Source organism: Pteronotus mesoamericanus, unplaced genomic scaffold, assembly GCF_021234165.1.
Source record: "Pteronotus mesoamericanus isolate MK-2021 breed Mesoamerican mustached bat unplaced genomic scaffold, CSHL_Meso_final contig_68, whole genome shotgun sequence".
Lineage (NCBI taxonomy): Eukaryota > Metazoa > Chordata > Mammalia > Chiroptera > Mormoopidae > Pteronotus > Pteronotus mesoamericanus.
This window is the reverse complement of record NW_026555234.1, coordinates 4,099,223-4,125,331: the sequence shown is the minus strand read 5'-3', so window position 1 is coordinate 4,125,331 and position 26,109 is coordinate 4,099,223. Positions and strand designations below refer to the sequence as shown.

General features: G+C 52.2%; 1 protein-coding gene across 1 annotated transcript; it reads left to right on the top strand.

The window, feature by feature from the left end:
- The first annotated feature begins 8 nt into the window (after nucleotides 1-8).
- Nucleotides 9-26,109, top strand: ZBTB49 (zinc finger and BTB domain containing 49). The gene is made up of 9 exons (XM_054581931.1): nucleotides 9-116; nucleotides 6,660-6,821; nucleotides 7,630-7,798; nucleotides 9,949-11,051; nucleotides 14,496-14,542; nucleotides 20,801-20,874; nucleotides 21,992-22,074; nucleotides 22,164-22,325; nucleotides 25,008-26,109. Exons 2-9 carry the CDS (start codon nucleotides 6,812-6,814, stop codon nucleotides 25,682-25,684), a joined length of 2,325 nt encoding a protein of 774 aa, XP_054437906.1. The 5' UTR covers nucleotides 9-116; nucleotides 6,660-6,811; the 3' UTR covers nucleotides 25,685-26,109.

The window sequence follows — 26,109 nt, the reverse complement described above, 5'->3', positions numbered from 1 at the left end:
GCCCGGCCCGCCGAGGGGGCGTTGTCCCGATGGTTCCGCAGCCCGGGGACCTCCGTGAGCCGCGCTGAGGGCGGCCCGTGACGAGGCGGCGGCGGGTCAGGGAGTGGCGTCCGAAGGTAAGGTGGCCACCGAGCCGGGGGCCGGCCTCGCCAGGGCGTGTGGGTCCCGCGGGGCGGGAGCGACCCGTAAAGGAGGCCGGCGCCTGAGGGCCGGACGGGGCTTGGACCCGCCACCGCCCCCGCCTCCCGGGGCTCCCCGAGGGTGGCGGAGCGCTGCCGGGTCGTACGGGGCTAACCTGCGACGGCGCCGGGCTCTGGCTCGGGGACACAAAGGCCCGATCCCGCCCCTGCAGCGGGGCCTTCGCCCTCGCTCAGCTCCCCCGGCCTGGAAACCCCCTCCGGCCTCCTACTCGGGCCCCGCCGCTCTGCGCTCCCGGCTCGCGGGTCCCGTCTACCTGTCTCCCTGTAGCTGAGCGCGGCGCCCCGCTCAGCCCGTGACCCTGTGAACCCCGGCGCCCGTCCCTTCCGTGGGCGAGGACAGTAGCGCACCTGCCTCGTCGGGTGCTCGGAGGGGTGGCGGAAGGCAGGCACCCGGCCCGGGGCCTGCCGCCGAGCGCCTGCGCTGCCTTCTCTGCCTTAGCCAGCCTGGCCGACCGCGGCGGGCACCCGGCGTTGGTGGCGTGGGTGAGTGACCCGCAGTCGCACGGGACGTGAGCGGCGCACGGCGCAGGGCTTCGCTCGGGGGAGCCGTGCCCGGCCGGGAACGGGCGGTGTGTGCGCGCCTCTGCTCGGCTGCTCTAAGTAGACACCGCGCACCGGGCGGCTTACACCACAGGCACTTGTTTGCTCCCGGCTCTGGGAGGGCGAAGTTCGAGACCGAGGGGTCGGCGGCGTGGGCTCCTGCCAGGCGGCCCTTCCTGGCGCGGGGGCGCCACCTCCCCGCGGCGTCTTCACCGGGCCTCTGCGCTGTGCGTGAGCGCCCCTGGGGTCTCGGCGTCCCATTTCCTCTTCTCGGAGGGGCGTCGTCCAGCTGGGCTAGCGTGGTAACGTCATTTCATTGGGTCTTAATCACCCCTTTAAAGGCCCCATCTTCAGACAGTCACGTTCTGAGGTCCTGGGGCTAGGGAGTCAACATAGGAATTTGGGGGCCACAGTTCAGCCCATCACAGGAGCTCACTGGAATGGACCAGGAGGGGTCAGTCCCCCACAGAAGTGACAGGGTGGCCTCGTTCTTGTCTGCGCCCCGCTGCAGTTTTCATTCGCGTCCCCTGAAAACTCAGGGTGCGCTCTCGCCACTCCTCTGGCAGGCTCGGTTCCAGGTTCCAGCGTGATGCCTCCTCTCGGGAGCTTCCCCAACCCTCCGCCCCCAAGTTAACTTTGTATTTCCTCTATGTGGCATCTCCCGGAGAGATCTGTGCCTGCCCGTCCCGCTGGACTGGCACTTCCCAAAGGGTTGATGGCGGGGACTGAGCTGTTCCCCACTGTCCCCCCAGTCCCTGGCACAGAGTGGACATTTTGTGAAGATAAGGGAGCGACGTGAACAGAGACACAGCCTGTGGAGGGCCAGGAGCGGACCCGTGCAGTCTGTCAGCCTTGTGTCCTCACGCAGTGTCTTGCACGTAGTGGGCCCACACACCGGTTTAACTGAATTGGCCTGGACGGCATCGTGGAGTCAGTGAGCGCTAGGACAGCAATCCAGGCGGGTGGGCTTGGAGTCGGGGTGTTTGCCAGTGCGGCGGGGCGGGGCGGGGGTGGAGGGTGGGGGATAAGCCATCGGAAAAGCACCGCGGGCCGCAGGGGAAGCCCGGGCACCGCGAGGCAAGCCCGGTGCGCAGGTGCGTGGGCGGCGGGCCCCGGGGAAGCTCTCTGGGCCCCAGTGACCGACCCTCCACAGGTCCGTCTGTCTGGGGCCGGCCGGTGGGTAAACTGTCCTACGAACGGAGGGGCCTTTGCTCCAGGGGCCGCCTGCGCAGGACGAAGCTCCGTGCTGACTCTTTCCCTGTAGAAGCGCCCTGTTTACATCTGCCTAAGGTTTTCTCTGTGCTTTTCTTGTTCTCTTTTTTGATATTTCCCTTTTCTTTTTTCTTTCTTTCTGTTTTCCCTCCCTTCTTTCTTTCATTTAGTTATTTAGCTATTTTATTTATTTTTGGTGCCATTCAGTTCATCTTCCCCTATCACGTTCTTGGCATAGATTTTTAGCATTCAGGACAGGAAGAAACTTTTGAGATTAACCCACTGGGGGACCCCTTCATTTTTCTAGAAGAATAAACTGAAGCCTACACATCAATCCAGAAACTGTGTGTTGAGCATCTGCTGTGTCCAGGGCACTCTTCTGGGTACGAGAGATACACCGATCAATAAGACAGGTGTCCATGTGTTCACCAAAGGAGAGTCTGCTCCTTGTCACAAAGTGGTTTAGCTGCAAAGGCGGGAGAGGGTGCCGTGCTCCGGCGTCTCAGCGCAGCGCCCGGTATTGCCTGCGTGCGTCCTCACATGCGGTGCTTGTCTGTGGGGTGTCCCGCACACTCTGGCATTGCAGTGGACTGAAGAGCAACTGATTGATCCAGGGAAGGCCCCTGATCCGTCACATATCTCTTGGAGTAGGGGTTCAGCTGTGGGCTTTCAAGTCATATTTCCTGGGCTTAAATTACAGCTCTGCCCCTTATTGATTACCTATTACTTACTAACTTTGCGACCACCTGCTCTGTACCTGGGCAGATTGTCTATCGCTGTGCAGCAAATTACCTGAAACTTAGTGACTTAAAACGGTCTTGTCTTATCCCGCATTTGTGTGGGTCGGGAATTCAGGCAGGGCCCTGCTGGGCAGCTCTTCGGCCCCCTGTGACGTCAGCTGGGAGTGGTGTTGGCTTGTGCTGGGGCTGGTCTGGAGAGTTTCCTGTGGCTGCGCTGCGTGTCTGGCCCCAGGGAAGGGTGGCTGATAGGCTGCGCTCAGCTGCGCCTTTCCCCGACCTCGTGCTTTCTCTGCACGGGCATCGTACAGCCCTGCTGCCGCCTGGGCCTCCCGGACCTGTGTTCCCAAAGGTGGAAGGCAGGGGCTGCCAGCTCCCAGGGCCCGGGCCCGGGGATGAGCCCAGACCTACGCCCTTCCCCCGCTGTTCTGGTGATTTCGGCGGAGGCGGCTCAGATCCAAGGGCACACGGCAGGTCCCGCTTCCCTTTGGGGGGGGTGTCAAAGAAGCTGTGGCCATCTGCCTTCTGCCAGGCGCTCTGTTGCCCTCATCTAGAAAATGAGGTTGACAGTAGTTCCTATCTTACCGTTATTCTGATAAGTAAGGGAGTTAACATGTAAAAGACTTGGAGTAGTGCCTGGTAGCATATGGGAAACATTTTATAAATATTTGTTACTGTTACTTTTATTACTTAGAGTTGTTATGCATGGGACACATAAGAAACGTAAACTACCAATTCTTTTTCTAGAGGTTTTTTTTTTTTTTTTTATAAGGGATTTACAGGATTAACATCATGAAGCAATTAGAGAATAACACTAAATAATATAGATTAGTTATACTTTTTATTGTCAAAGGAAACTATGGAATGATTCATAACTTCGCATATCATCATAACTCTAAGGGTCATTCCAAAGAATTTTCCCCTTTATCACTTTACATACCTAGAAAATGTTTAATGCAGATTTAGAACATTTGCTGCATTTTACCACTTAAGTCTGTGGAGGAAGGTTTTGTGTTGTGTTTTCCAGCATTACTTTTCTCATGGGAGAGAGCACAGACTCTCAGGGGAGTCTAAGAGCACAGACAGCAGGGTTTAGGATCCAGGATTTATTTAATCCTGGCTTTGGAATATAAGTTTTATGATCATGGGCAAGCTGCTTAAACTCCCCATTTCTCCTTTGTTTTTTTATTTTAAGATTTTATTTCTTTGTTTCTAGAGAGAGGGAAAGGGCAGGAGAAAGAGAGACACATCAATGTGTGAAAGAAATTTTGACTGGTTACCTCGCGCACGTCTCCATCTGGGGACCTGGCCTGCAACTCAGGTGGGTGCGCTGACAGGGAATCGGACTGGTGGCCTTCCGGCCCAGAGGCCGGCGCCCAGTCCACTGGGCCACACCAGCCAGTAAGCTCCCCAATTCTTAATTGCCTTGTAAAATGGTGATAGGAAGGTTCTTGTGGCATTATAACGTGTATAACCCACTTAGCACAGTGCCCAGCCTGTAGTGCGCAGTCTGTGAATGATAGCTGGCGATAATAACCAAGAAGCCCTTTCTTTTCAGGCAGCCCAGGAGGGAGGGGCAGGGAACTGATTGCTCGGGCATTTGACTGTTTAGTCCCCGCGAGGATTCAGCTCTGGGGACAGTGCCCCACCGCCTGACCGAGTGCTGCCCTCTCTGAGTTCTCGTTTCGGGTGATATTATGAACTCCTGGTGCTGTGATCTTTCTCTTTATAGGTGATGTTACCTCGAATCCCACCCTGATCTCGGACCAGGAGATCACGCCATTACCCCAAACCCCGCACACCCGGAACTAAGCTTTCCGTACAGAAACGAGTGGCGCTGACAGTGAGGTGGCTGGGGATAAGTTTTGGAGATTCTTCGTGGAGGAGTCATACAGTTAGAGATGTTCTGCAGAAAGTTGGACATTTGGAACTGGTGTTTGAAGCTAAAGTTTCAAATTTAGGACTTGTCTGCTTAGAACAGATGGCAGGAACAGTTGTGATTGTCAAGGGAAAGAGACGAGAGCTCAGGTGCGGGGTGTTAAGGACATTAACCGCGGGGCGTCTTGCGGAGGGAGAAGCACAGTGGGTCAGGGCCGCGGGCAGAGGAGCAGAGGTGAGCTCGGGGCGGAGGGCTCCCAAGGCGGAGGCAGGCAGGCTGCGCTCGTGCACGTCGCTGCAAAGCCGAAGCGGACGCTGCGGAGGACAGAGCGTGGCGGGCAAGCCTGCCTCGCCCAGCGCGGACGGCAGCGAGGGTGCAAGGCCAGAGGAAGGGTCCTCAGCAAAGCAGTGTGTGGGGGTTGCTATTTTGAAAGTGTGTGAGAGGCTTCCTGACCGGTGTGGCTCAGGTGGGTGGGCGTTGTACCGCACACCGAAGGGCTGCTGGTTCGATTCCCAGTCAGGGCACGTGCCTGGGTTGCAGGTTCGGTCCCCAGTGAGGGCGCATACAGAAGGCAACCAATCAATGTTTCTCTCTCACATCCATGTTTCTTTCCCTCTCTCTCTTCCCCTCCCTTCCTCCCTCTATTAAAAATACACTGTATGAGAGCCTGAGGTGACTAGACGTACCTAGTAGGAGAGCTTTGTAGTCCTGGTTTGTTTTGTTTCCACACGGCGTGATCTGGGTATGTTTGTAAGAACTGGTGAACCAGTGCAGGACAGAGCGAAGCAAGGAGAAGGCTGAGGAGGGGGTGACGCGAAGCCCTGGCGGAGGCGGGAGGGGGTGGGGCCAAGGGGAGGGGGAAGGTTGCTTTGGAAAGAAGGAGGCGCACCTCACCCCCTGAAGCTGAAGGGCTTGAGGGAGGGGAGGCGGGACTATAGAACTGAGAAAAGAAATTAGAGACACTCAGGTTATGTCAAGTTACCCATCACCTCAGCCTTCTTAGTGAAGTCGGGGTCCCAGGCATTTCTGTGAATGTCGGAGACAGGCGGGGTGAGAATGAAGAGAATGCAGAGGACTTAGGAACGCTCTTCTGGGGAACGCAGAGGGGATCAAAGAGACATGGATGGAAGCGTCGCGGCCGTCCCTCGCTGTCAGCAGCGGCTGCCAGCATGAATTTTCGTGGCCGAGTGTCTGCTTTGTGCCAGGCAAAGAGGAGTAAGATGTACTCTCAGAGCCCACGGCAGAGTTGGAGACACAAGTGACAGAACATAGTGACAAGCGACCTTACGGAAGTGCGTTCGGGGTGCTGTGAGATCCCAGGGAAGTGTCCAGAGTCAGACTCGAGGAGGAGCAGTGGGGGAGAGGGGATAGGTTATGAAAGGCAGAAAAGGCTTCCCGGAGTCGGTGGCAGCCCAGCTGAGCCCTCGTGGGGGAGGTGGGAGAGTCAGAAGTAAACAGAGTTCTCCCAGGACAGGGATTACCAGAACCAGAGCCTTTTGGGAGAGAGAGCAAGGCAGAGGTCCCAGGCCACCTGCCCCCGATCCCCCGGCGCTTACGGTGCTAATGCCTGCGCCCCAGGCTACACCAGACCGGAACCCTGGGGCAGTGTCCGGGAGTCCGCCTTCTTTAACAGGCTCCCCGGGCGTCCCTTTCAGACAACATTTGTGAGTACTTTCACCTGCCAGTTGCTATTCTGAATGGTCACATGGGTTCTCACACTTATCTCAGTAACCTGTGAGGTGGGATGAGGAAAGCTGGACGCGGAGAAGCCATTTGCGCAGAGTCGCAGGGCAAGCGAGAGTGGGCTGGGCCCCAGCGCTGGCCAGGACCACGGCCTGTTGCTTTTGGCTGGCACGTCTGGGAGTCACAGGCGGTAAGGCAATAATAGTAAAAAGAAAGAGAAAAGGGGCCATGTTGAAAAGCTTCGATTTTGACCCCTTGGTTTAGTGACTGTTTCCAGTAATGCTTTTGCGCTGAGAATGAAAGCAGATAAAGCAGGTAGTGACTTTTTAGGTTTTTAGTGTATCAGACACACTGCCATGTCAGCCTCCACAGTTTACCCCAACCTGACTTCGTTTCTCCCCGCTGCAGGCACACCTCGGAGCTATTGTGGGTTCGGTTCCAGGCCCCCGCAATAAAGTGAGTATCACAACAAAGTGAGTAGTCTTTTTGCTGGTGAAGAGGGCCTTGCCTTCAAGTTGTAGAAAATGCAGCGTCTGTGGAGTACAAGATAGTGACGCCCGATGAAACAAGGTACGCCCGTATTCCTCTTCCGGAAGTCATCTCTTACTAGACTGCGCCCCTGGACACACAGCCCATGCCTTAACTCGTCTGTATTCACGTGTCGTCAGGTGCCCCGTGCAGACTGTTTTGTGTAGTTGGGTGTCATGTACTTGTGTGTGTGTTCGCTTCCCCATAATTGAAGCTTGACGAGGGTGGGGAGTCGGCGTGCTTCATTCATTGCTGTAGCCCTAGAACCTGGCACAAGTAGTCAGTCAGTAAATAGACGGTGAATGTGACACTTTCTGCATCCACACGATGACTCCCCATTTCACTCAGAGGCAGAGACAGGGCTCTTAAAAGCCGCGCCAGGCCCTACACGGCCCTCTTCGCTCCCTCGTCCCTCTCTACCTCCACGCTGCGGGCTCTCCCCAACTTCCAACGCAGTGCCCCTTATACAAGTGCTCAGGAAATACTGATTTGACCTTTTCCAGTTGGCTTTTATCTACCCTTAGAAGCGTTTATATATGGGACCGTTTAAGCATAAATTAAATTAAGTTAAAGGTTCAGTTCCTAGGTCATACTAGCCACATTTCAAGCGCTCAGTGGCCACATGTGGCTAACAGCGCGGGTAGGGGACGTTTTCATCATTGTAGGCGGTTCTTTTGAACACCACTGGTCAAGATGCTTAAGAAACTGTGTTTTTTGTTTGCTTGTTTGTTTTTAAACTGCTGCGCCAGGGAACCCTGGCAGCGAACCACAGGTCCGCCCCTGGGTCCCGGTGCCCTTTCGGCCCCGCCTTGTCATCGGGACCACTGTTCTGTCTCGCCCTTTCCTGCAGGTCTCCTGCACCCGAGCATGGACCCGGTGGCGGCACACGGCTGCCACCTGCTGCAGCAGCTGCACGAGCAGCGCATCCAGGGCCTGCTCTGCGACTGCACGCTGGTGGTGCGGGGCGTCTGCTTCAAAGCGCACAAGAACGTCCTGGCCGCCTTCAGCCAGCGCTTCAGGTGCGGCCGCGGCCTCCGAGCTCCGCGCCGCGCACCGAGGGCCGCGTGGAGCGGGGGAGTGCTGTCTCTCCGCTTTGTTGGCTCCTTGGATTTCACTCTACTTTTCTTTTGTAGTGCATCGTGGGGTTTTCTTAATTGAATTTATTGGGGGGGACACTGATTAATAAAATGACACAGGTTGCAGGTGTACAGTTCCATAATACGTAATCCGTATATTGTATTGTGTGTTCACCATACAACATTGTGGGTTCTTTGCTTTTGTATTTACAGTAACCTGAGAGCAAAAGAGCCTTTGAATGAAAATACATGTATTTGGGGTGATTGAAAGCATTTTGGTACTTTAATTTTAATCATCCTAATTAATGTCAGTCTTTTATGTATACTTTTTATCCTTTTAGGATAAGAAGGTTGAGAAATAAAATTTCTGGTAAAAACATTTCTCTGATAAGGAATCAGAGAAGAGAAACAGCCTTTATGCTGGGTTTGTTTGTGTTTTAATTAAAACATTTTACTTTTGTTTCTCATTTGACTATCTAAGAAAACAGGTTTGGGGGGGGGGGGGGGGGGGGGGGGGTTTTTTTTTTTTTTTTTTTTTTTTCTTTTCCTTCCCCTTCTTTTTTTTTTTTTTTTTTTTTTTTTTTTTTTTTTTTTTTTTTTTTTTTTTTTTTTTTTTTTTTTTTTTTTTTTTTTTTTTGAAAACTCAGTTCACTTTCCCCTGTAATCACTTTTGCCTTAGATGAAAGATTTACTCGTAAATTGTAACATCAAGCAACAGGGTTTCGTTTATGTTTAACATTAGAGTTACGTGTCCTCCGTACACGTGCTCATGACCTGGGTTTGGCCCTGTAAGCAGCGAGGCTTTTTTTCCAGTACCTTTTGTTCCTAGCACGCACCCGCCCTGCCAACAGCTCATGGAACAGGGGTTCGCCTTTCCTGAGGAACCCCGGACCGGCAGGGCTCACCTCGGCCGCCGTAGGCGCTGTGCGTGCATGTTGCATTGCGGTAGGCAGCGCACGTTGTCCTTCTGCAGAACGGCCCGGGTTCAGGCTCTGCCTTTTCTTCTGTCTTCCCCAGGCAGCGGGGTTTAGATGTTGTGATACATTGACTGGTATTTTTCCCACCCCGCTTCTAATTTGGACTTTCTTTAAGAAAAACAAGCTGGGGGAAGCAGGTGACTGCATCTGATAAAATGTCTTCAACAACGTTGCCAGACAATTTACCTGACTCAGCTTGGTGTTTCACACAACACCGATTCTGTCACTGGCGGGTTTGCCTTGTGCCCAGAGTAGAGCGTGGGCTTTATGGGCGTGTGCCTTTCCCCGCATCAGCTCCTGGGGCTTTTCTCACTGTGGATTTACAGACCACTGGGGTGGCTCAAAAACAACCTCTGACAGCTAGATAAGTTACCGCGGACAAAGTAAGTATGTGTCAGGGCTCTAGAGCAGTCACCTTCCTAGAGACAGAAGGTACCATGGCGGCTGCCAGGGGCGGGGTAGGGGGAGAGGAGGAGTGAGCGTCTGATGGGGGTGGGGACTCTGGGATGATGGGAAGTTTCCAGACATGGATAGAGGTGATGGTTGCACATGTACTTAGTTGTTTAATTGAACATTATGAATATATTGTCACAAGTAAAATTTGAGATTAAAAAATGAGTGTATATCAAGGGTTGGTTCATTATAGCCATTTTTATTTTTAGACTTTTTAAGGCACTTAGATGGGGAAATAATTTTACATGTGTTTTATGGCCTAAAATACATGATTTGTCAGACTAAACATGAAATAGTTAAAAATGTGTGTCCTTTAGTTTTCCCTACTCTATGGGTAATTAATAATACGTACGGGTAATCACATTTGACAAAAAGAGCCATGAGTATGTTGCAAAATTTTACTTTGATATCTACTTGGATATCTGCTTTGGTCTTCTTTGATATCTACTTTGGATCTTTGACACACTAATTTCATTTATCTGAATTACTTTATTGGATGCCTTGCCAAATTTTTTAAAAGGTTAAAGCATACTTAATTTTAAAATCATGGCCTTTATAAAAGGCTAGTAATTGTGGATATTAACATGAGTGTTGTTTATAAGAAAAAGTTATCAGCATGTATGAATTGTTATCAGTGTAAACAGATGTCCTTTCTTTTATCAGGAGCCTCTTCCAGAATTCTTCAGGCCAGAAGAATGATGTTTTTCACTTGGATATTAAAAACGTAAGCGGCATTGGGCAGATCCTGGACTTCATGTACACGTCTCATCTAGAGCTTAACCAGGACAATGTACAGGTGATGCTGGACATAGCGCAGTGTTTGCAAGTTCAAAACGTTCTGAATCTGTGTCACACGTTTTTAAAATCAGCCACTGCGGAACAGCCCCCGGGCCTGCCGTGCAGCAGTGCATTCTCCCTGCAGAGCGCCCCGACTCCGGACGCCAGCTGTGTTGTCAGTGAAAGCTACTCCCCTCACGTCCTGCCAGAGTGCGTGGCGGATGCCCAGCACAGTAAGGCCTCGGGCGCGCCGCACTCGCGGGCTGCACCGTCCATTCCCCCTCACCGCCCCGCCGGTGAGACGTCGAAACAAGCCCCCGAGACCTTAGACAGCGGCTGCGCAGAACTGCCGTTCAAACAGCCAAATTACTACTACAAGCTCAGAAACTTGTACAGTAAGCAGTACTACAAACAAGCCACTTGTCCCAGTCACGAGAGAATAGTCGAGCAGCCTTTCGCCGTCGGCCCGTCCACAGACCTGACAGCTGCGGAAAGCCAGCCTTGTGTGGCCGGTCATTCCGAATGCGCCCTGCCGGCCGCGGAGCGCTTACCTCCCAACCTCCTGGCCCAGCCTCTGAGCGAGCCTGCCCCAGACCCCGAGTCGGACGACACGTGCCAGCAACCTACCAAACAGATGAGGCTCAAAAAGGCCATTCACCTGAAGAAGCTCAATTTCCTGAAGTCACAGAAATGTGCAGAGCAAACTTCTGCACCTAAGTCGGATGAGGGCTTAACAAAGAGGATGGACTCTGCTAGTGAAAACAGCGCAGAGAAAGCCAGCAGTCGAAGTGCCGAAGACAAAGGCAGGGAAGAGCCGGTCGGTTCTGGGGATTTTAATTGTGTTAATGACACGGAGAGGCCTGAGGAGCTTGTGGCACTAGAAGACCAGTCCCAGATGCTGCAGTCCCAGAGACAGTACGCATGCGAATTGTGTGGAAAGCCTTTTAAACACCCGAGCAATCTGGAGCTTCACAAGCGGTCTCATACAGGTACACTGATTCAGTACCCGCAGGCGGAAGGGAAGGAAATGGTGCAGGCGACCACACGCCATGGCCTGCCCCTCTTTTTTGTAAGAAGTTTTGTTATTGCTTGATGATGCCATTGACATTTGCCCAAAAGGAAAAAAAAAAAAAAAAGCATTAGCTACTTTTTCATTTCTATTTTTGGTGCTGCCTCTTAAGGAATAATTTTAAAGTTCAATAGATGGTTTTATAAGAACCAGTTTTAAAAGATGTCATGCTTTTCATTTTTATTTTAATTACATTACTTTTTAAAAGATTTTATTTATTTATTTTAGAGAAAGGGGAATGGGAAAAAGTTCAGGAAGGGAGGGAGAAAGAGGGAGAGAAACAGCGATCGGTTGCCTGTCGTGGTTGCCTCTCACATGTGCCCCGACTGGGGACCAAACCTGCAGGTCCGGCACGTGCCCTGACCAGGAGTCGGACCAGCGACCTTTGCGGGACGCCACCCGACCAGCCGAGCCGCACCAGTCAGGGCTAATTGTGTTCATATGATAAACTTTCCATCTCTAAAGAAGTATAGTAAATTATTTTGATGCATTGAAAATTTCAAGTTGTAAAACAGATAAGCTATGGTTAGTTGTCTCTAGAATTCAGTTAAGTTTATTCCTTTACTTTAAGTTTATTCTTTAAAAAGATACTATAGATTAATTCAGACTAAAATAGTTTGAGTAATTCTAAAAGTTCTCTGGAAAGTAAATTGAATATCAGATTTTAAAAAGTGTGATTTTTGGGAGGTAAACTTTTTAATAAGGATCAGCTTTTAACCATTTGATATTTTCAAATGAAAGTTCTTCCATTTTGAACTTTGAGTTTTCAGTTTTATTTCCTTAATTCATACCTCCTCCCCTTTCCAAAAATATTTATTTTTTTCCTAAAAGCTTTCTAAAAAGTGTTATGCAGCATGTATATATTACATTATACAATATGTATAACTTTTCTCCCTACACTTAAACATGATGACTAATACATATTACAAATGAAAGACAGTCTTGTAGGCATGAGAAGTAATAGGCTGCAAGATGCTTCCAAAATAACTGCTTTTAAGGTGCTTGTGTAATCGCAGTTATTGACGTGACATTGTGTTACCGCTGTGGTTGCTGGCGGCCTCGGTGTCCACTACGTCCGTGCATTGCTGAGAGACTTAATCAGCATTCATGAAAGCCCTTCATAGTGTGTTTGAGTATAAAGTGCCGCCATTATTAGTGCTGGTAGTTCACAAGCACACGCCATATGAAGGCAGTATCACTGACTCAATTTTGCCCTGGAAAAAACTTAATTTAGGTCATTCTGTTTGCTTAAATTTCCTAGAACCTAACGACCACTATACTTTTTGTTTGAGAGGCTCTTTTAGTTTGGAAGGAAATAAAAATTAAGTTATTTATTGTGTGAGAACATCTCGTGAGCAACAGTAGCCACACATCACAGCGAAGGTACTCCCTTGGACATAAGGCCTCCGTTGCGAGGGCAGCAGCCCGGGGGTGAGGGTCTCGGACCCCCTCCCAGGACTCGGTGAGGCCAGAGCTGCCCCCACCCCAGTGGAGGGCGCTGCCCGCCTTTTCCCCCTCCTCCCACGCGGGGTCAGCGGGGTCGGCGCAGGCTGCTGTCGCTCTGGTGGCCCAGGAGACGTCCGGTCGTGCGTGTTCACCGCTGCCCCCCTCCCCTTCCAGGGTGGACCACGCTGACAGATGCAGCCCGCACAGGCCAGGGCTCCTCAGGGTCCTCCCCGTGCGAAGGAGCAGAACGCGTGACAACCCTGGAGTGGGGTGATTCCTTCTGGTCACGTAGGAGTCTTAGTGGTCGGTGGCCTCATTTTTCAAACTCCCAGATCTCATAATGGGGGCTTTAACTTAGTGTCATCTGTTATCCCCATTTTTTCAGACATAAACGTTGCCCCAAATTAATATGATTATAGTTCATCAGAGTCAAAATCTTTGTGCCCACCCCATCCTTGACAAAGCCATTAAACTGTTTCAGGAGAAAAATCAAAGTTGGCCAAGATATGTGTGTGTGTGTTTGTTTTCCTACGATGGCTCTAGCAGTGCTTAGTTGTCTTTAACTTCATTTGAAACAATTTCATTAGATTGTGTTGTGACAGCTGTCATATCAGCGTGCATTTAACAGAAACCTATCAAATTGGTGAATTTTTGTGTAGCCATTTTAATATTGAAGAGGGAAGAAAATACACTTTTTTGTCATATTATGCTTTATTATTTCAAGAAAGGTAAAAAAGCCACTGAAATGCAAAAAAAGTGATTTCTTCAGTGTATGGAGAAGATGCTGGGACTGATCAAATGCATTAAAAGTGGTTTGCGAAGTTTTTTGGTACTATGAACATTTTGGCCAAATAATTCTTTGCTGTGGGGCTGTCCTATGCACCGGGCAACGTTTAGCAACACCCCAGCCTCTGCCCGCCAGAAGCCAATAGCGGGAGATGGCCGACTCATCCAAAATGAAGTTATTGGTGAAAATGAAAAATGTGTCTTTTACCAAAAAAAATGCAATGGACTTTTTGGCCAACCCAATAAAAGTATCTTGGGAGGAGCCCAGAAATTTGCAAGCCCCAGCAATGCAGAAGGAAGGCGTAGGTGGTTATTGTTTAAAGAGAATCTTAATGAAGCCACTTGTCTGAGGGGAAAGGGGAAGTGGAAGGCTCTTGGTCCTCCAAGTGTATTTACTAGAGTTAGCCAGCTTGAAGGCGGTACCTTGAAGTATACTTTTAAACCGATCATTTTCTAGAGACTGTATTCAGAACTGTTGTGATTTCTTTGTAGTAGAGTTCCCATCCTCTACAATCTATTCTATATGAAAAGGCAGTTACTCAGAGTTACTGACAGCAGAGGTGGCTCCCACAGTGTTATCTCATCTCCCCCGTTAGCGGGTTCAGCCCAGGCTAAAAGGCAGGGGGCTGGGGCTTTTCCTTGTCCCTCTGGCAGGAGGTCCCTCTCTGTGGGGCTGTCCCGTGCCCACACCGCACGTGGTGAGAGCGAGGCCCTGGCTCTGTGAGGAATCGGTGGTCACGTGCGGGAGTCAGGCTGGAGGGCCCTGTCCTCCAGCCCGAAAGCTCACATTTGATTTTCAGCTGAAGGGAAAGACTCTCCAAAACCTAGGCAGGGTTTGAATGGCAAATAAGTAAGTTTGCCTTCCACAGAAGTCAAATACAGGTTTATATTTGGAGAACAATCTGATGTTGTAGCGATCAGTAGTCGTGGATTTCACTCTGTCATCTCTGCTCACTACCATCTAAGGACGAGAGACCAGGAGGAGGGTGCGGAGACGCGGTTTTCCCACTGATGGGGAGTCTCTACTTTGTAACCTCGGCTGTGAATGGCGGCCCAGGTGAAACACTGTATGCAAAACTACTGTGCAAATGCCATGACTGATTTTACAAGTTATTGTTCTGTTTTGTTTTAGGTGAGAAACCTTTTGAATGTAACATTTGTGGGAAACATTTCTCTCAGGTGGGAATACTTTTATTTATTGTTAATAATTGGAAACCTGTGAAACCCAGTGTTAATGTTAATTACAAACAAGACATACTTTGGGGATTGTAAGAGAAGCCTCTGAGGCTATCTGTACCTTTAAGGACTTTAGACTGTATCAAGAGAAAATGATTTTAAGAAAACAAATTTCTGGGGGAAATTAGTTCACTGCGGGGGAAAGAGCGTTTTTTGTGCGTGTGAGAGCTCTCACAGCTGCCGCCCACCCCGCCCCACAGCGGCTCCGGTCCCGGCGTGCTCTCTCGTGCGTAAAATAGACCGTGTTGGGCTCATTTCTGGAGGCTGCAAATTATGCTGGGCTACATTAAGACAAATGTCTTCTTCTTCTTCTTGGGACTGTAGATGTTGGCATTTTGGAAACAGACCAAACAATTCTCATTCCCTGCTTTTGCCACCTTTAGCCAACCTCTGTGGAGACAACATGCGTTGATTCTCTCATTCAGCCAACGTTTGGCGTGTCCTCCGGTGGGCTTTGCGCTGAGCTGGGCATTAGACCTCAAGGAGCCGGGAGATGTAATGTTGTAGAGAAAATTTTGCATCAGGCTTGTGGGAACCTCTTTTCCTTCTGAGTCAGAAGGAAACTGTCCATCGCCCCACACGGGGCCCCAGCGTCCGTGTCCAGAGGTGGCCGAGGCAGAGGCCGCGGGCGGGCCCAGGCGCGCAGTCCTGCCGGGGCCCGGTCACCGCACCGCTGTTTGGACACGCGGTGTGGTGAACCCTGTAGCAGCAGCGCCTGCGGGGCTGTTTCACGGGGGGAAGGATTTCGGGCGGGGCCTGGATCGGGAGTAGAGACGGCCCGTCTGGGGAGAGCGGGGAGGGAGGCCCTGCCGCGCCGAGGAAACAGCCAGGGCAGCGCCGTCTCCTCCGCGCCCCCACGCGCCCGGGCCTGCAGCCCTGATGGCTTCCACTCTGCCTGTGCCCTGCGCGCGGCGATTCAGCAAGTTCCTTCATCTCCCTTCGGGTTATTGGTCGGAGCGGGGCCACGTCTCTGTGTCATCCAGGAGCGTGCCGAGCGCCCACGAAGCGTGTGGTGTCCGGTGCCTGGACCAAGCGATCGTTCCTCTGGTTGCCTTTCTAGCCAGGGCTCCGGAGCCAGACGGTCCGCATCCGAATCCCGCCAGTGGCTTACTGCTCTGCGACCTCGGGCGAGCTACCCAACCTCTTGGCACTTCAGTTTCCTCACCTGTAAAACCAGGACGGACCCCGATAGTGCGTGAGGAGTGAATGCGTTGATAAGATTAAGTGCTTAGAACTTGGCACGTACTCAGGACGCGGGAAACAGCATTTGCTGTCCTGCTGCCGGCACCTCCTTTCCCTTCTGTTCAGCCCTCGCTGCTTTGGCAGCCCCCCGCCGCCCTGTCCCCCCACACACCGTTTCCATCTCACAGCTTCGGTGTCGTGGGAAAGCTAAGACCGGGCGAATGACCAGTAATTCTTAGCCATCACAGCTTCTTTGGGCCTCATTTAAATAATTCTTAAAATGAGGATAATACAATGGCAGGGGAATATGATTAGGATTAAATGAAAATACGAACTAGAAAACCCTGTATTCATTTATGTTAATTTAATATTAAGTTAAATTATAATTTTAGTTCTGCCTCCTTCCTTGGACCCCTTCCACGACACTTCATTGCGAACCAAGTAGGTCATGAAAGCAGACCTCCAGGCACCTCGCGGTCTGCCTTCAGCCTCCTCCCCCGCCCCATGCGGGCCGCCCTCAGACGCTCTGACTCCGCTCCCTCGGGGCGGCGTCTGCTGCGGGCATGGATTTAATTCAGCAGCTCCGATGTGCAGCTAAGGTGGAGGACCACGTCAGACCTCGCCTGCCTTTCCCTCTCGAGTCCTTCCCCGGGCAGCCCTGTCTGGTGGACACTACAGAAGTCCCCCTTTTCTCTCCCGGTGTCTATAGTTTTGTCAGATTTTTATGAATGCAGAGTTACATATAGTTACAGTTTTCAGGTGTATAGTTTTATTTCATAGTGAAATGATGAAGTTTTTGTGAACCAAGACTCTGTAAAAACTTCATTCCGTACGTGTTTGTTGCAAGCCTCCAGTGAGTGCCCTGGGAGCTCTGCAGGGGACAGAGATGAGGGAAAGATGAGCCCAGCATAGAGGGAGAAACAGACGTGTAAAGCATACGGCACAACGGCACTTCAGAAGTGCTGAGGCGGGAGTCCCCACAGGGAAGAGTGTGTGGAGGAAAGAGTGGTGCTTTCTCCGTGAACGCCGTGTGTGCGGTGGGGACGTGAGGCGAATAGAGAGCCTGCTTATATAGGGGGCCCTCAGGACGGGGAGACAGTGGGTAAGCCTGAAGGTCCGACCTGGTCGGCCCTCCTGGGGCGGTCCCGCCATCCGCCCGGAGATGCGTAGGAAGGCCCGCCCCCCGCCCGTCCCGGCCTCGCGCCGGCGTTGTTTCTCACACTGAACCCGAATGAATGCCCGTGGTTGCAGTGGATCGGAATGGCCCCGTGCAGCCGGCACAGTGCTTGCTTGGGTAGAAGTGAGTTTGCAATTATTTTCCCTTCTGGAAGATTTGAAAGTCAGATAATAGATTTACCAGCGAGAATTGATCTTTTATGCTGTTTGCTCCATTTAGTATTTAGTAGGGTTAGTTTTTTTAAAAAAGTCAACCACAATCTTAATGAATGAACAAGCAGAATGAGACATGGGCTTTAAGAAGCTACTATAATCCTAGGGTGGGCCACAGAATATACCTGTGTGTTAATAAATTCTGGACACCATCTGCCCAGGTCTCAAGGAGTAAGAGTCCTGCTTTAGAGTAAGAAAGAGCCTCCTGTGTGGAGAGGAAGCTGGACCGTTGGGCACAGCCAGAGAAGAAAACCAAGGTGGTGAAAGTGACAGGCACAGAACACCTGTCTCATGAGAAGTGGGGGAGGAGCCCTGGGGACCTGGCTGGCTGTGCGGGGAGGAGCGAGTGGCTTGTCTCTCCCAGGAAGCAGAAGGGAACTCGGGGCCGCGGTGCTGGGGCGGGTTGTGGAGGCAGCAGGGTCCCTGCGAGGTGGGAGGGACGCGGCCGTCGGTGGGAGGCTGCCTAGATGCGTGGTCCCCAGGCACGGATGTGGCCTCAAGCCAGAGGTGACAAAGTGCATCCCATCCACAGAGAAAACACAGAAATAAGGAGTTTAATGAACTTTCCCCAAGTTACTAAATTTTCGACTCTTGAGGTGATGGTTCCCACACTTCCGGTGTTAAATGTGCTTTTATCAGTGTAATGATTGTTTTTGTTTTGGCAATATTTCTGTGTTAATCACCAGATTTTTCCCCTTTTAATTTTATTACTTTGTGAAACTGAAGTCTTAAAACTGAACCCGGTGACCTGTAAGATCTGAGACCCCTTTTATCTCTAAAATTTTATGATTTCCTGACTTTTTTTGTGTAAACAATCAGCTGCCGTTAGAAAGGCACTCTGGTAGGGAATAAATAACATGCTTGGTTGGTTCATGTTCAAAAACTGATGTTCCAGTACTTATTAGAAAGAGTTCAGAGCATTTTAAAAATCACTCAACAAATCAGATATTCTTTCCTACAGTGGAGTGTTTCTGTTCAAAATTCTGACAACTGCATCCTGATTTAAAACCGTTGTTGCTTAGGAAAAGTACCCCTTCCTGGCTGTTGACCTTCCCTAGCGCAGCTACCCGGCATGGCCCGCAGCCGGGCTGCGCTGCCCGCGGGCGCCCCGCGGTGAGTGTGCGGCCCACGGCGCGAGGCTGGCCCCCCGGGGGCTGCCTGTGCGTAACATGTGAGGGCACCGCTGTGTAAGGGTGTCGCGATGATTGAGCGAGGTGCTGCTGGCGACCGCTCAGCACAGTGCCTCCTTCACAGCAACGTCGTAGGGCCTGACGGCCCCTATTATTTGTGCCACTCGCTAGAGTTTTCCGTAGCGCCAACTGCAGGTGATTTCGAAGGCATGATCTATGAACTTAGCCTATAATTAGAGCAGAGCAAAGTCTACTGTAACTAAAAACACAACTGAAGGTCACACAGTCTGGGCCCCAGCTTGTCATGTAATTTGGTGCATTATTGGACTTTTTTGCCAGAATTTTTTCATTATTTAATCTACTTTTATATCATAGACTAATACGTGCTCATAGATCAGACTAATACGTGCTCCTTTATGTGGGGAAGGACCAGTATTCTCATTATTCATGCCCATTATTAAATAGTTACAGAAACACTTTGTAAAGTATTTTACTATTTCTTATTGTAATATTGAGTGGAAGACTGACCATATTGCCTGGAAAACAAGCAAGGCTTGTGCTTTCCGTAAAAAGGAGAAATGCAGCATCATGAAGAATCGATTCAGAGGCTGAAATCTGGTCTCAAAACACAGTTTGCAACATAACTCGGAACAAGTGATCTGATTTAACAGTTGAGCAGGTGGTGGGGTTTGAATTGTTAGACGACCGATGCGCTTTCCTGGAATTTGGAAGTGGCTGGTCTAAAACAGCCAGTGGCGCGTTACCGTAATTCCGGCCCTTTCCTGATGGCAGCGTGCCTCGTCACGCTGACACGCGGCACGAGCTGGTTTACGCACAGAGACGTGCGCGTCCTCAGGGTCAGACTCACACAAGCCAAAATTATTAACTCCTGGCCCAACCGCGTAACTGGAGCAGCCACTTTGTCTGAGCCTCAGTTTTTCATCTAGAAAATAGAGATGTTGATCCCCGTTACTAAGGGTAAGTCGGTAATGCGGGTAAAGGCCGTAGACCACATACATGTTGCTATTGACGGCTGTTGCTTTATTCTTGTGATTCATAGTTATTTCATTAAAATATTTCCCAATATTTTGCCAAGTTCTTTCTTTTTGGTTACCTAAAATAAACCTGAGGTTTTTTTTGTCTAAACCATATGCAGTGTAAGGCTTGCTTGAGTGTGGTTGGTAGAGTAATAATGTGGGTATAATAATTTATAGTTTTAATTTGAACATTTCACCTAAAATGTCACATGGTGTGCTGGAGCGTGATATTGTCATGTTACATACAGAATTACATGCTTAGGGTGTAATAAAAGATTTTGTAATGAACAGGGGCGTTATTTGCGCTGGACCCGTATGTCACACCCTAAATGGTGGTGTTGAACGCAGTGTTTCCCGGGGTCTGACAGACACAAAGAATCTTCCACGTCGTAACAGAAAAATCCAGACCACACTTTTTATTCCTGTGCATTTCCACCCACACGTGGACTTCAGACCTATCTTCAAACAGAACCATGAACGATGCTTGCATTTTATTTAAAATATAATTTGCAAATTTACAAAGCCAGGTGTTAGTTGGGGATTGCTGGTCATTCTCCCTTTGTGGCTTATTTTGTGCATAATGCCTGTGCGTTGTTACCCTTGGGTGTATTTGCTCAACTCAAGTGTTTTTTTTTAACAGAACACTATAAAAAATCAAGTGGGTGTGACAGCTTGAGACCGTCACCGTACAGCAGGGGACGATTTCGCCTCCAAACCCTAACACGAAGCACGAGCCAGGAGCAGTTTTAGTATCTGAGGCATTTGCAGCCTCAACTTCACTGTAGTGTAGGCAACTTAAGATTGATTTTCTATTGATTAGGACTTGGAAGTCCATTTTGTGACCTCCATTTAAATGAGTTACCCTTTGTAAAGTCCCGCTAGTGTCAGGAATTAGGAACATAAAGTCCCTGCCGCTGAGGACTCTTGTGACTCTCCTGCTACGCGTTTTTGCACACAGAGCAAAATCGCAAACCAAAGTGTCAGGCAGAACAGCTGTACTGCAGAGGGAATACTGTCAGAAATGTCTTGTCTTTATGAACAAAAGCATGTTTTTAGGGAGAAACAATTAATTTGAAATAGCCATGTGCAAGTGCTACTTTTTTCCCAAGTGATACTTGCATGTAGATGGCCCAACTTTAAAAATACATGAAGTAATACATCAGGGTCTGTTTAAAACACAAGCTCAGCGACCTCCACATTTAAGAAAGAAGCAGCACAGGGCAGGCCTGTGGTGGGGCCGGGCTCCCGTGCAGCCTCGGCCCGGCCCAGGAGGCGCGGCCCGCCAGGCCCACAGACGCTGGTCCTTCCTCCTGCACGTGGCTCCTCCTGGGTTGTGCGTGACTAGTCTTCCTCTGGAAGTCGGACGGGACCCTGGCCGGATCTGTCAGTTTTCCCTTTGAATGTATATAACTTTTTTATAAGCCCTTTCATTATCCGTATGCTCTTCTTCTCCTTTTTTGCAGGCAGGTAACTTGCAGACTCACTTACGCCGGCATTCCGGGGAAAAACCGTACATCTGCGAAGTCTGCGGCAAGAGGTCAGTGCGGGCCGGCCCCTCACCCGTGGGGAGCCTCTGGGCCGGGTCCCTGGAGAGCAGCGCGCTCTGACCGCTGGTGCGCGAGCCCCCGGCGGTGCCCCGCCCGCCCTCCGCAGAGCCTGCGGGCGACCCATGAGAGTAACAGGGAAAGGTGTGAATTCGAAGAAAGAATCTAGGGCATTTTACATGAAACAATTGTTTTATACTAAAATTTCCATTTGTTCTAACAATGGCTAAGAACATAGACAAACGCCCCACGCAGGTGAGTGTCCAGCGTGGAGTGTGAGACTTGCAGCCTGAGTGCCCAGGCGGCAGGACAGGGTGGCGGGAAGAGCCCCGCTGTGGGCCCCGTGGGGTTCCGCCTCGGGACGCGAGCGGGGGCTCGCCCGTGCTGTGGACCGGGCCGGCGGAGCCAGCCCTCCCTCCCCCTCCCCGGGCCATTTACGGGAGGCCACGTGCTCTTGCCTAACGGTCACGTGGACACAGCAGGCGTCGGCCAGGGCTGTACTGGTCATGGGCCCTACAGTCATTGAACCACGCGTTCCTTCAGCTTTCGTGAGCCGCCTGCTGCTGGGTGTCAGTGCTGGGATAGGAACGTACAAATAAACAGTACCAGTTCTCTGCCCCTGACAAGTTCATCCTCGGGTCTGGGAGGGAGGGACGCCCACGGGGACGGGTCCGAGTCCCCTGGAGCAGGACGCTGTGCTCCCTGCGGGAACGCCGGGCGCAGGGGCTGCTCCTGACCTGGTCCCAGGAAAGCAGTCGTCGCTGCGGTGGGTAGAAAACAAAGGCCTCACACCCTTCCGCTGGCACAGCCCGGTGCTCCTTGCTCCTCTGTCAGGTGTGGCGGAAGGGGAGGGGCCTGGCTCTCCACGCCCAGGAGCTGCTGCGAGCCGGTGGCGGCCTCTCAGAGGGAGGAAGGTGAATGCAACTAGGTAGAAAAAAATGTCAGCAGTGTTTTCTACTTGCCTTTAAAAAGAAGGAGACAGTAAAGATTTTTTCAACACACACTCCAGGTGAAACGGGGCCGTTCCCTGCTCCCGCTCGGCGGCCCCCAGCTGTGAAGACGGGCGGACCGTGGAAAGGCTCTAAACTGCGTCTCCAAATTGCGTTGCAGGTTTGCAGCCTCTGGTGACGTCCAGCGTCACATTATTATTCACTCGGGGGAGAAGCCGCACTTGTGTGACATCTGTGGCCGAGGTATGGCTGCGTGCTTTCCCTTTCCTTTGAGGATCGCGGGTTGAAATGTTCCCGGCCCTTCACCTGAACACCTGCTTCGGCCTCCCCAGGGTTTAGCAACTTCAGCAACCTGAAGGAGCATAAGAAGACACACACGGCCGACAAGGTGTTCACTTGTGACGAGTGCGGGAAGTCTTTCAACATGCAGAGGAAGTTGGTAAAGCACCGGATCCGGCACACGGGGGAGCGGCCCTACAGCTGTTCGGCCTGTGGTGAGCGTCAGACGGTCGCAGACCAGGCGGTTCCTGGTCCTCCCCGGTGTGGGGAGGCTGCCAGTCTCCCTTCCGCTCCGCTCTTGGCTGTGTTGGTGTCTCGGATAAGTCATCCCTTTTTCGTGGGTAAAATGGCAGCCACACTGTTTCTCTAGCAGCTCACACGGTCTTCCTCATTCACTTCTGGGTTCATGTATCAGACGTTTGCTGAGTGTCTTTGGGGTGTCCAGAATGATGGTAAGATGCCCCAGGTTCCAGGGTGACTGAGACAGAGTCCCAAGGAGGGGCTTCCGGCCCCGGTCCGTGGGGCGCAGACCGCGGGAGGCGCGGGAGAGCGTGGCGGGCGGCAGCAGGGTGCGGGGTGGCCAGCGCGTCCGCCCTCTGAGTACCGGAGCTCGCGCTGGGGTCGGGAGGGAGGGCTTCGTGGGGTCCTGCGCTATGAAGCCAGGGTCACTGCCACGGGCATTTGGCACATCAGTGAAGTCGCCGAGGAAGGAGAGGGAAGGCTGCCGGCCCTCGTTGCTGAGGCACTGATTGTGCGGACCCGGAGACGGGGACCCCGACCCGAGTCGCCTGGCGCCTGTGATCGCAGCGCGTTCCAGCCTCTGACGAACTGGAGCTGTGTGTGCGTGTGTGTGCGTGTGTGTGCGCATACCTGTGACAGGAAGTAGTTGACAGTGTGAATGGAACAAGTGGGGGAGACGCCCCGAGCCCAGCTGTGGGAAGCTCATTCATTCTAACTGTAACTGGAATCTAAAGTAGGGCAGGACCTCAGATGCAACCGGAAGACCACTTTGTTTTTAATTCCACTTCAGTGACATGCAGATCTCCTGGGTACAGATTTAGGCAGCTCCCTGACTATTCTGATCACTGTTGGAAAGCAGAGTCATGTCGCTCTCTGTCACGAATGCAGCCTCTAATCCCCGATGACAGAGTCGGTTCCGAACCGTTCCTACCGCCATCCACTTGACTTAAGGCCCCTTTTCCCCTCGCTGCCCGGCAGGGACCCGCTGCTGGCTGAGCCCCTGCAGGAGGGAGCAAAGCAGGGCCTCTTCCCGCCGCGCCCCGCGGGGGGAGGGGAGCGAGGGTGTTCTTGAGCGGCAGGTCCAAACGCTAGGCACAGCTTTAGTGAAGTAAAAGCCCGGTGCCCTAAAATCCCCCCGTGTCAAGTGAGCGTTCAGAGGTTTTGTTCGCGTCGCGGAGCTGGGCAGTCTCCACCGCAGACTGTAGACCGTCTCACAGCTCCAGAGAAACTCCGCCCGTTCGCTGTCCCTCCCCAGTCTCACCCCCAGCCGTAGGCGACCGTCTGTCTCGTTCTGTCTCTGGGGATGTGCCGGTTCCAGACATTTCATGGGAAGGGAATCACACTGGGGGTTTGTAGCTGACGTCCTTCACTTAGCAAATCTGCTGTGAACACTCCTGTACAAGCTTCTGTGTGGGCATGTTTTCACCTCCTTAAATTCAAAAGACACCTTCTGTTTTAGGATGGCTTCACATTCTGGGCTCTGCATGTTTACAGCCTTTCTCTCCTCCCCCCGCCCCCCGCTCCCCAGTGCTGTGCTGCACTTTCTAAGATGTGGGCATCTGTTTTCCTCCACCCCTCGGTGTTGTCGCAGGTTCGTCTGAGACCCTGTTTGTTGGGGTCTCGGTGGCCCCTCTGGGCGGTCCTCTGACGCTGGATGTGAAGGGGCTCCAGGTCCATTCTCTTGCCACCACGTCCCCGGTCCCGGCAGAAACACTCCCGTCTGTGCTCCGGGGACTGCGGGCCCACACGTGGGCATTGACGTCTAGTTTGTTCAAAGGCTGGGTTTTTTAAAGAATTTATTTATTTATTTTTAGAGAGAAGGGAAGGGAGGGAGAAAGAGAGAGAGAGAAACATCAGTGTGTGGTTTCCTCTCGCTCACCCCCCACTGGGGACCTGGCCCACAACCCAGGCAAAAGCCCTGACTGGGGATCGAACCGCCGACCCTTTGGTTCACAGGCAAGTGCTCGATTCACTGAGCCATACCAGCCAGAGCAGGCTGGGTTTTTTTTTGTTTGGTTTTTTGTTTTGGTTTTTTTTTTGTTTGGTTTTCTTTTCAGAAAGTCCACCATTCTTGACCAGGGCTGGAGAGCCGAGGATTCAAATGAGTTACATACAATAAGGGAGGAGTGAAATATATGGGCACATACACCGTGCCGCTCTCACCGCTTTGTGAACACGTGACGACGTGTGTAAGGGCATCGATGGATTCTCCTCCTCTGATCCCCTTACCTCTCTCATCACGGAAGCGTCCCCTGCTTTCCTCACATACACAGGGAAGGGAAATTGAACCAGGAGAAATATGTGTAAAATTATGTCCAAAGCTGACTACACAAATTCCTTTAGAAAAGCTGTTTCTACATTGTAGGTTGGCTGTGCTAGATTCACAAAAATTTAAATGAAACTGACAAGATTTCCCAGCACCCAGAGTTGGCGGGGGTGGGCAGCCTGGCCTACCCAGCGAGGCGCCCCTGTGCAGGGGACAGAGTCCCACAGAGGTACCCCGAACCAAGAGGCTACAGGCGGTGGGAGGACTTCCAGAGGGAGCAGGTGGTGGCAGGCTCGACTCCGCCCCGTTCACGCAAGCTCTTCCACGTTCTGGAAGGAGTGGGGGTACTCCCAGTGCCCACTTCTGAAAAGATCCCTCTTCCTTTATCCAGGAAAATGCTTCGGGGGATCCGGGGACCTCCGCAGGCACGTCCGCACGCACACCGGGGAGAAGCCGTACACGTGTGAGATCTGCGACAAGTGCTTCACCCGCTCGGCGGTGCTGCGGCGGCACCGGCGGATGCACTGCCCGGCCGACGACGAGGGCCGGGACGCCCTGCAGGAGCTCGCGCACGCCTTCGAGGCCTCCGACCTGGACAGGGCCCAGCTCTCGGATTCGTTTTCCCAAGACGTGTCTGTACCTGTGGTGCCCGCGTCTGCTAAGCTCCCCGGCCCCCCGGGGGAAGAGTCGATGGCAGAGCTGGACGGCCACCCCGCCGGCTCCTACTGTAAATTCCGGCCTGCGGCTCAGCCGCATGGAGTCGGCGACCAGGAGAAGCTAACTTTGGATCCCGGCAAACTTGCCAAGGCCCCGGGGCAGCATGCGCAGCATCAGGCCTTTGCTTACTCGGCCGCAGACGCCTCCACCAGCGACGGGCCGCTGCCGGCCGACGGCATGGCCACCATCCGCTCCTCTCTGGCCACTTTGGACAATCACTGCGGCGACCCCCTGGGTGGCCGGGTGTCGGCCACAGCCTACAGGAACTCAGAAGGCCAGTTCTTCTCCAGCATGACGCTGTGGGGGCTGGCGATGAAGACGCTGCAGAACGAAAATGAGCTGGAGCAGTGACGCCGACGCCCGTGCCCCTCGGCGCCCGGGGCCGGCTCAGTTCAGCAGGCCCGTGTCCAGGGCAGCGCCGCTCCCGGCAGCGCCCTCTCTGACCAGCCCAGGCCCGGCTGGATCGTTCCCCTCCCCGCGCCCCCCCCCCATGTGGCTTAGCTGGAAGCCTTGTGAGCTCAGGGCTTGGGAGGAAAGGCCGCGGGCTCACGGGGAAGCAGACGCGCGCGTGGGATTGGGTACCAACAGGGGCCAGAGGCTGGAGGAGCCACTCGCTCACTGTGGCCGACATGATAGCGTTAGATGGCACCAACTACTGTACCGTATGGTCATGCTAAAGGGGAAAATATATGTAATACAAATATTTCTGCATTTTTATATGATTGAAATTTGTCGCATTTTGTATTTTTATTTACACAGATTTTATTTGTATAAGA